This window comes from Penaeus chinensis, chromosome 27 (genome assembly GCF_019202785.1).
Source record: "Penaeus chinensis breed Huanghai No. 1 chromosome 27, ASM1920278v2, whole genome shotgun sequence".
NCBI lineage: Eukaryota > Metazoa > Arthropoda > Malacostraca > Decapoda > Penaeidae > Penaeus > Penaeus chinensis.
The window spans coordinates 9,910,438-9,921,132 of record NC_061845.1 but is presented as its reverse complement, the minus strand read 5'-3'; the positions used below and the strand labels follow the sequence as shown (position 1 = coordinate 9,921,132).

Below are 10,695 nucleotides of genomic sequence, written 5' to 3'. Positions count from 1 at the left end.
AAAAATCGGTCAAAATAGTACTTTATTTACTCATTGGTTACCGCACTCTGAATGTTGCCATCGCGGGCTCTTTCTGTAGGACTTTTTTCTTTTGCTTTTTCTTTTTTTTTCTTCTTTTTACTTTTCTTTTCTTTTTCTTTTTTGCGTCGAGTGTGTGATGAAGTATGGCGTTTGTGCTAGAGCGTGGAGAGATGCGTTAGGAGCCGTCGGAATGAATGGGTAAAAAAAAAACAAAAAAAAAAAAAGTTTGTGGTCAACCGCCGTATTTTCGACTCTTTTTGTTTCTTTCTTTCGTTTGTTTAGCTCTCAGCCTGTTGTTGTTGTTGTTATTTTCAGGTTGTTGGTTATATTAATTACTGTAGTTGCTTTTGTGGTTATTACTCATTGTTGTTTCCTCTTGTTTATTACTATTGTTATTTTTATATGGCTGTTGCTTTTATCCATTGTTGTAGTTGTTTTTAGTGGTTGTAACTCTTAACCATTATTTTTTTTATTCTTACCGACTTAGCCCTGACTTGTATCCCTAATGGCCTCCCTCTCCTCCCCCAGGCGGCCAGAACGGCGAGCTGTGCGTGGTGGAGACGCCCCTCAAGACGAACTACTTCACGCCCGTGGTCGACGCGCCCGCCACCTGTCGCGGCTGCCTCTTCCCGCGCCCGCCGCCCGACCACGCCCCTCCCACCGGGACCACGCCCATCCGACAGGTCCATATCATCCATGTGGACGACCCGGAGGGCGGGGCCGTGGAGGTCGTGCTTGCGGGGAAGAAGAGGGGGGCGGACTCCCAGGAAGCCACGCCCACCCCTCAGGACATGCCCACATCGCCGGAGACGCCCATGTCACGGGTGGCCTTGGTGCTGCACTCCTCCAGGGGGAAGGCGCCCGTCGTGTTCACCGTCACGGCGCAGGGCATTCAGAACCACACCAAGAGCATCTTTCTGGTGAGTGTTTAGGAAGGGAGGAGGGGCGGGGCAAGGGGCGGGGCAGGGGGCGGGGCAGGGGCGGGGGGAGGGACAAAGGAGGAAGTGGAGAGGGACGTAGGAGGGGCGGGGAGGGGCGGGGCAGAGGCAGGGAAGGGGCGGGGCAGGGACGGAAAAAAAGGAAGGGGAGAAAGAAGGAGCAAGAAAAGGGAACAAGAAAATAAAAGCAAAGAAATGGTGTTAGATGACTGACCTTCATAATTAAGATTACATTCATGTTGAAGGGAAATGTAATTGCCTTGCTAATAACAGCGAATAACATGAATAATTATCTTTATAATGATACAAGAGATAATAATCATAAAAAACAATGACTCTGAAAAAAAATATTGTAGTGATAACACGATAGTCAAAGTAATAGCGATGATATTGATAACAATAATGAAAATAACAATGATTAGCTATTATCAATAAAGTTTCCCCTAAATAAATGATCATGAATAGTAAATATAAACCAGTATCCAATAGATAAAATGTGTACATCAATTTTACTTTTTTTTTTTGCCTTCAATTTCCCATCTCTGTCTTCTCTACCCCCAACCATCCTCTATCCTCTTCCTGTCCCCCGTTCCCCTCTCCATCTCCTATTATCCACGGTGTCTCCCATTCCCTTTTCTATCCTCCTCTATACTCCCTCGACACCCACTCTCTAACCCCTGTTATCTTCCTCCTGTCTGTCTCTGTCTATTCTCTACGCCCTCTCAATTCTCTTTTCTTCCCTACCCCTCTATTCCCATCTATCCCAAATCCCCCTCTCTCTCTCTCCTTCCTCCTCCTGTCCACGTTTATCCTATCCATCTCCTATCCCTCTTTCTATCCTTTCCACCCTCCATATCCATTTTTCTATCCTCTCTATTCTTTCCACCCTCTGTCCCTCTCTCTATCCACATCTATCGTTTCCATCCCCTATCACTTACTCCGCCCCCATCTATCCCTCCTCCCCAACCCCTTTCTATGCCCTCCATCTGTCCACAACCTTCACCCTACCCTCCCCATCTATCCCATGTTCCGCTCTCTATCCACAACCTTTACCCTACCCTCTCCATCTCTCCCTTGTCCCCTTCTCTATCCGCATCCTCTCCATCTCTCCCTTGTCCCCTTCTCTATCCGCATCCTCTCCATCTCTCCCTTGTCCCCTTCTCTATCCGCATCCTCTCCATCTCTCCCTTGTCCCCTTCTCTATCCGCATCCTCTCCATCTCTCCCTTGTCCCCTTCTCTATCCGCATCCTCTCCATCTCTCCCTTGTCCCCTTCTCTATCCGCATCCTCTCCATCTCTCCCTTGTCCCCTTCTCTATCCGCATCCTCTCCATCTCTCCCTTGTCCCCTTCTCTATCCGCATCCTCTCCATCTCTCCCTTGTCCCCTTCTCTATCCGCATCCTCTCCATCTCTCCCTTGTCCCCTTCTCTATCCGCATCCTCTCCATCTCTCCCTTGTCCCCTTCTCTATCCGCATCCTCTCCATCTCTCCCTTGTCCCCTTCTCTATCCGCATCCTCTCCATCTCTCCCTTGTCCCCTTCTCTATCCGCATCCTCTCCATCTCTCCCTTGTCCCCTTCTCTATCCGCATCCTCTCCATCTCTCCCTTGTCCCCTTCTCTATCCGCATCCTCTCCATCTCTCCCTTATCCCCTTCTCTATCCGCATCCTCTCCATCTCTCCCTTGTCCCCTTCTCTATCCGCATCCTCTCCATCTCTCCCTTGTCCCCTTCTCTATCCGCATCCTCTCCATCTCTCCCTTATCCCCTTCTCTATCCGCATCCTCTCCATCTCTCCCTTGTCCCCTTCTCTATCCGCATCCTCTCCATCTCTCCCTTGTCCCCTTCTCTATCCGCATCCTCTCCATCTCTCCCTTATCCCCTTCTCTATCCGCATCCTCTCCATCTCTCCCTTATCCCCTTCTCTATCCGCATCCTCTCCATCTCTCCCTTGTCCCCTTCTCTATCCGCATCCTCTCCATCTCTCCCTTGTCCCCTTCTCTATCCGCATCCTCTCCATCTCTCCCTTGTCCCCTTCTCTATCCGCATCCTCTCCATCTCTCCCTTATCCCCTTCTCTATCCGCATCCTCTCCATCTCTCCCTTGTCCCCTTCTCTATCCGCATCCTCTCCATCTCTCCCTTGTCCCCTTCTCTATCCGCATCCTCTCCATCTCTCCCTTGTCCCCTTCTCTATCCGCATCCTCTCCATCTCTCCCTTATCCCCTTCTCTATCCGCATCCTCTCCATCTCTCCCTTGTCCCCTTCTCTATCCGCATCCTCTCCATCTCTCCCTTGTCCCCTTCTCTATCCGCATCCTCTCCATCTCTCCCTTGTCCCCTTCTCTATCCGCATCCTCTCCATCTCTCCCTTGTCCCCTTCTCTATCCGCATCCTCTCCATCTCTCCCTTGTCCCCTTCTCTATCCGCATCCTCTCCATCTCTCCCTTATCCCCTTCTCTATCCGCATCCTCTCCATCTCTCCCTTATCCCCTTCTCTATCCGCATCCTCTCCATCTCTCCCTTGTCCCCTTCTCTATCCGCATCCTCTCCATCTCTCCCTTGTCCCCTTCTCTATCCGCATCCTCTCCATCTCTCCCTTGTCCCCTTCTCTATCCGCATCCTCTCCATCTCTCCCTTGTCCCCTTCTCTATCCGCATCCTCTCCATCTCTCCCTTGTCCCCTTCTCTATCCGCATCCTCTCCATCTCTCCCTTATCCCCTTCTCTATCCGCATCCTCTCCATCTCTCCCTTGTCCCCTTCTCTATCCGCATCCTCTCCATCTCTCCCTTGTCCCCTTCTCTATCCGCATCCTCTCCATCTCTCCCTTGTCCCCTTCTCTATCCGCATCCTCTCCATCTCTCCCTTGTCCCCTTCTCTATCCGCATCCTCTCCATCTCTCCCTTATCCCCTTCTCTATCCGCATCCTCTCCATCTCTCCCTTGTCCCCTTCTCTATCCGCATCCTCTCCATCTCTCCCTTGTCCCCTTCTCTATCCGCATCCTCTCCATCTCTCCCTTGTCCCCTTCTCTATCCGCATCCTCTCCATCTCTTCCTTTCCGTCCCACTACTCTATCTTTCCCTCCCCTCAGGTGAGCGGGGACGACGAAGTGCGCGGGAGCAACCTCCGCTACAGCATCGCCCACCGGCAGCGTCTGTCGGAGGAAAATCTCATCCCGACCATGACTCGCAAGTTCGGCTTCGTGACGTCGTACACCCGAGCTCCTCGCGCCAACAGGGTCATCTTGGAACTGTCCGAAGGTGAGGTCGCTCGCTCTTATATATGTGTGTGGGTGTGTGTGTGTAGGTAGGGGGTGGTAGGAAGGGGTGTGTGGGTGTTGGTTTTGTGTGTGTGTGTGTGAAGGCATTACACACACAGCTATCTATCCATCCATACATCTGCCTGTCCTTCTATCCATACATTCATCTTGTCCCATCCATCCATCCAACATCAGTCTATCCCTCTTCCACCAGTCCTGCATCCATCCATTCATTCATTCATTCACCAATTCATCCACCATCATTCCTTCATCTGCCCATCCATCCATCCAGTTTTTTTCCTCGTCAGGCAGAAAACCAGTTTTTAAGGCATTCCTTCTCAACCTCAGATGATGAGTCTGGTCCTGGCTGTGGCATCGACACCAAGGAAGATAGCCCAGTGAGCAAATGCATCACGTCGATAGAACAGCCTATTTCAGGGTGCTATCATCACAACATGCTCGGGGAAAATGACAGGTAAATATTTGTTACTTGTCAGTTAAGTGGTACTCTTAGTTTAGATTTTCTCTCTCTCTCTCTCTCTCTCTCTCTCTCTCTCTCTCTCTCTCTCTCTCTCTCTCTCTCTCTCTCTCTCTCTCTCTCTCTCTCTCTCTCTCTCTTTTCTAAACAGCTCCTTCTCTCTCTCTCTCTCTCTCTCTCTCTCTCTCTCTCTCTCTCTCTCTCTCTCTCTCTCTCTCTCTCTCTCTCTCTCTCTCTCTCTCTCTCTCTCTTCTAAACAGCTCCTTCTGACCTTCAACATGACACAGACTTTACAATCCCCTTTTCTCCTTGTGCCTTAAACATCTCATCGAAAAACATATTTACAGGGACATACACATCATCGAAGTGGATGGCAGCAGTAATGAAAATGGGAGCCTTGTCCTCGAGGTCACAGGAAAAGGAGAAAGAGGTGGAAGCAGCATTGGCCAAGGTGGAAATACCAGTGTGGAGAGAAATATTACTTTTGTCCTCCGCACTTCCAAACCGACTACTTGGTCCCTTCATGCTACCAATCTTCAGGGCACCATTACTTTGCTTGTGGTATGCAGAAAAGAGTCATTAGTCATTTACTTTGTTTCAAATTTTTATGGTCATTTAATCATATCTAATATTATCATTTATTCATATAGATAAAGAGGAACACTGCATAATCAATGAGGAACACTGCCTATAAATAATTTGGAATCACAGCATGTACTGTATAGTTAAAAAATGAGTTACTGAAATTTTTGAATAAAATAAAACTTATCCCCTGATTTTTTTTTATTTGTTTATTTTTTTTTTCTTCTTCTTCATCTTAATCAGGGTGGAGGTGATCAGGTAGAGAACACATCAGTGTCAGGACCTGGTGTGATGGTGGAAGTCAAGAGAATCGAAGTGCCAGCTACATTTGACCAGCTGATCCTAACAGTATTAACGACCATTGGCCCACCTGTGTCTTACACTCGCACTACAAGCCCAAACAAGATTACTGTTGTAGTCCCTGCGAAGAATGGTAATTTGTTTGTATTTTAGTTTTCTTAAATGTATATACATATATGAGGATTTCAGTAAAAAGTTCATTGAAGAATAAAAGAAAGAATAACCGTGATAACAAATTTGGATTTTTTTTTTTTTTTCATGATATGATCATTTAACTAAAAATACCTTACATTGATTATTCAAGGCAATTGCAAAAGAAAAGTTATTGTAGACTGTTGTTTGTTAGTAGAAATTACAGGAGAAATATCTTCAACGGAATTTTTTTTATTTTTTCAGAAAATCGGGTAGTGCTGCCTTCATATATCCCTGTTAATGAAAGACCAACAGGTTAGATCTTTTGCTCTTTTAGAAAGAAAGAAATGTAATAATTTTATGTGTCTGTTACATTGTTATATTGATCTATATCATAACCATGATCATAGAAAAAAAAATGAAATAAACGAAAAAATGTTACGTTACAATGACTTATTACTCTTCACAGTTTATGCGGAGGATCCTACAACGTTGATACACGGAGCGCTTTCTGTAAGCTGTGACCAAAACAGTATGACAGTGGCCATCCCACGTCGAATATCAGAACGTGTAGGAGGAATCTCGATGTCTTTAGCCGATCGCACGTGTACGGGAGTGCTGAATGCCACTCACGTCGTCATAAAGCAGAGGTTCTCCAGATGTAGTTTTACTCATCAAAACTCAGCCTACCAGACTACATATACAAATTATGTGAGTGTTTTTGCTTGGTGTTAAACAAAATTTTGCTTATTATTTTCAGACATCAAGAATATTTTACATAGCTTCATGAGAGCAAGTGTTAATGTCTTTCATAATATTTTTCCTCATATTTTCTTCTTTTAGGTTTAGTATTTAACCTTTCACCTTTTTGTTTTATTTCTGTTACTCTGTCTACAATTTAAAGTTACACAAAATGAGCATGATTATTCCAATTGAAATAAGCATTGTTTTATTCAACACAGGTAATGATGGAATTAGGCCCAAGTATTAGTGATGACGAAGACTTTGATGGCTCAGGATACGGGTCGGATGATGAGTATTATGCCACCAAAATCCATCCAATTCAGGTGCAGTGTCAAGTAGACCCCCAGCCCGAGCAGGAAACCAAGACAACAACAAACAGGAAGGTTAGACTCTTTCTATGGCACAATTTGTTTATTACAGGTGATTGAGAAGTGGGTCTCTTTAACGGGTGTTAATAAATTCCTCCAGTTGATAATCTGTTTACGTAATTTTTCCTTACGTGACTCTTTTTTCATTCGGTTAATTTCCTACTTCCTCCGACGTACAGAGTACTACGGAATCTTCAGCTGGAGCGACATACAAGATGGATATCTTCAGGGATCGGGATCACAAGACACCTATAACATCAAGTGATTTGCCGGCAACCACAAATGTCAACCGTAGACTCTACGTTCGAACCAAGCTAGCCAGTGGTAAGGGCAACTGTGAAAGCATGACTAATCATTCATTGTGAAATGGCCTTTGATGTTTATATTTGGAAGACATTATCTAGATTTTTTATATATATATCATAATCGCATTTATGTATGGCAATGCATTCATGTTTTCATGTTTTTTCTCAACTGATTAATACTTTAGTAATCAAAACTTTTCCTCTGCACAGTAATGCCATGGACCGCAGCATATGATGCAGATTTACGGGTAGTCTTGGAGGACTGCTGGTTAAGCAACAGCTCAGCTCCTGAGCGTCCTGGTGCTCCTAGAATACCTCTCATGCGCAAATCTTGCCCTCATGATTCTTCTATTGATTTAGAGCCAGAGCAGTACCACAGCCCCACCTCAGGATTCAGTTTTCAGGTAAAGCCTCCTGATGAGCACACTATCCCCTATTTTATTCATATCTGAATATTCTTATTTTTCTCTTCTACATTGTAAATAGAATGAAAATAGAGAACAAAAAGGATGTTCACTGATTGAATGGGGGTTATATATACTTATGTTTTATTTTACAGGTCCTTCCTGAGTATTCGTATTTGGGTTCTTTCTACCTACACTGTCAGTTGGGAGTATGTTCTGCAGACTCTCTTCCAAGGCCAGCTGTAAATCGGGTCAGTAGAAGAAGCTGATGTAAATTTGATTCACATCATAAGCTTTAGAAAGTGGGAAGAGAATTATATTGGATGATTACATTTGGATCCATATCCATTCTGTGGAGTGTTTTCTGTTGGGATAATGATGATAATTCATCAAATAGTAAATGAACCTCAGAATACTCATTTTTCTTTTCTCACTTTAGTCCTTAAACTTGAGATGTAATTACAGGGATTTTCATTGGATGAATATACAAGAACAGTGGCTTTCACATAAACTGATAGAGCAAGTTCATTCTCTTCTCTTTCATCCCAACAGTGTATAAATCCTGGTCACTACTGTAATGAGGCTCCACTCATGCAAGTATTCCTTGATCAACCATCATCCTCATCACTACAGACCTTAACTGTTGGACCTTTTACGATTGTCTCGAGTACAAAGTGTAAGCATCAAGGAGAAATTGTACATTGCCAGCATTCTCATTTTTCTAATGTTGAAAGGATATTATCAGATGATTATATAATCAAGAGACTTGACCAATTTATAATTACTTGTAATAGATCACTATAAAATAATATGGTAATCAGATAAAAATGACTTTACTTGCTTAAAAGTGATGTAATCTATTTGCTATTCCAATAAATTCAATTTACAGCTGCCTGGTCAGACAAGAACACCGGAAAAAGGAAGGAGAATAGCAAAGAGGGCATGACCAAGAACAGTGAGGTCAGCCTGCCCGTCAACAATGCCACAGAAGATAAAACCCAGATTATCGTACTCGGAGGACTCTCAACGGAGATAGTTGTAGGAATAGCATTGGCTTCATTCATCATCGGTGTTTGTTTGACTGCAACACTCTGGGTGATACATATGAAGACAGGCAAGTAACATTATTGTTTAATAAATACTTAGTGGACAGAAGAAAAAGTAAATGGCAAGCACTTTAAAGGATAAACCTATGCCTTGTTTATGACAAGATCTGTTTTTTTTTTTAGAGAAGCTCTAACAATAAATCTGTGAAAGGAGTTTCATAAAAGAATTGTAATTATCAGGGATGCTTTCCTGGCCAATACTTTTATGTATGGCCAGTTTTGACAGATATGCTCAGCAAAGTGTAATGATATAAAGTATTTAAGGTATTTTTTGTTTTTTGTTGTTTTTCAATTTGAAGTACTTTGTGTTTGTAAGTCCATTTACATGAGCAAATGATTGTATGGAACAAAATTTCAGTTACTCCATGCTGTTCTCAGGTTCCTGAACATTTGAATTTATGTGCTTCCCTAATATTCAAATGTAATTTGACTATAAATATTATAATTTTTTCATTACAGAGTTTTTAAACTCAAGTAATTACTGTGTATATTTTGCTCAAAGAATATACAATTTACCTCCAGATCCCCGACGGCAGAAGCGTCCAGAGGGCGGGGCACCAAGGAATTCCGGATATGATCTATCAGCTCACTCAGGATCGTCAACTCCCTCATCGCAGGCTCCTATGACAGCCTGACGGTCCCATGGGCTGCCCCCATTGTGGTCAAGGCGTGGCAAACTCCAGCATGCACCTCCTCCAACCACCAGTTGTGTCTAGTGGCCAAGACTATATTTCCAGGTGACCAGATAGAAATTAACCCCAGTCTACAAACAGGCCGCTTATGACACTTGCCTGTGACTACCACAAGAATGGCTGCCTAAATTTGTGCCCTTCCTGAGTTGTCCTTGATATATATATGAATGTGTATATATATGTACCTGGGTATTTATACAGATTGAGAAACAAGTTATAGTAATGTCTTTATTTATCATAGGTCAGTTTTTGTGAGAAGATATTATGTGGTGCATGTTTCTTGTTCAGAGTAAACAGGCACTATTGGGTTGAATTATTTACCTTATTTTACTATAAAAAGAGAAATTTTCAGGGAACTTGTTATTTAACATATTACAGGAAATGAGAAGTACCAGATGATTTTTTGTGTGTCATAAACATGCTATTTCTTCACCTGATGCTTTGTATTGTAATTGGGTAATGACAAGGCAGTTTGTAGCTTGGTTATGTAGTTCAGTTTTGTATACTGGAAGTAAGTTTAGGACTTTATTTATTAAGTGTTTTATAAAGGGAGTTGAACTGCTCTGCCCTGTTCCTATATATGCCAAACTACTAGCTAGAATTTTTGCATTGTATCACCCCAGTACCTTGCATATGTAGTCATGAGTTGCACTAAACATTACGGGTAAATGTTTGTAAGCTGTTAGTATGACAAGTATGCCCTTAGAGCAGCGCACTTCCTCTATTATCCTTTCTTTAATGTATTTCTGTATCACCATCATTCATATTAATTTATTCCTCTGATTTTATTTTGATATGGGATCCAATAGGAATATTCAAATTGACCAGGAAATGGAAGGCAGTTCCCATCTGTGTGTAAAGGGAGTCATCTGTACCAATATATAGACTGACTATCCAGGAAACCATTGGACAAAATCTCAGGGGCAGTCCTATCCCGTAGTGCACTGAAGTACTACTTATACTCTTGCATGTAAAGAAGTACGTGGCAGATTATTAATGATATTTGTTCCAGGGTTTTAATGCTCATTACTGTAATCTTATTACATTTATAATTTATAATCACAGCTGCAGAGGTCAACAAAGCACGATTTCTTGTAAGTGAACTGGAATGTGCTCTGACAAAGGTGCATCTTCATATATGAATGTATATTGTACCTGCTCATTTCATTTTATTTTATCAATATTGTTATTATTTTTTTCACCATATTCAGCATAAACTGTGTGTACAGTTCACTGCTGCATAAGAAATTCCTGTTATATCAAGGAAAATGTATTATATATATATATATATATATATATATATATATATATATATATATATGTGTGTGTGTGTGTGTGTGTGTGTGTGTGTGTGTGTGTGTGTGTATGTGT

At 42.8% G+C, this 10,695-nt stretch overlaps 2 protein-coding genes across 2 annotated transcripts in view; both read left to right on the top strand.

The window, feature by feature from the left end:
- Positions 1–10,695, top strand: part of LOC125039379 (mitogen-activated protein kinase kinase kinase 7-like) — a gene marked incomplete in the record, with an annotated part of 225,210 nt that overhangs the window by 25,025 nt on the left and 189,490 nt on the right.
- On the top strand, positions 523–10,583 carry LOC125039380 (transforming growth factor beta receptor type 3-like). The gene is made up of 14 exons (XM_047633225.1): positions 523–941; positions 4,046–4,214; positions 4,562–4,688; positions 5,039–5,252; positions 5,517–5,706; positions 5,970–6,020; positions 6,175–6,416; positions 6,668–6,832; positions 6,997–7,141; positions 7,333–7,526; positions 7,682–7,777; positions 8,079–8,202; positions 8,416–8,640; positions 9,155–10,583. The coding sequence occupies exons 1-14, from the start codon at positions 813–815 to the stop codon at positions 9,265–9,267; spliced, it is 2,184 nt and encodes a 727-aa protein (XP_047489181.1). The 5' UTR covers positions 523–812; the 3' UTR covers positions 9,268–10,583.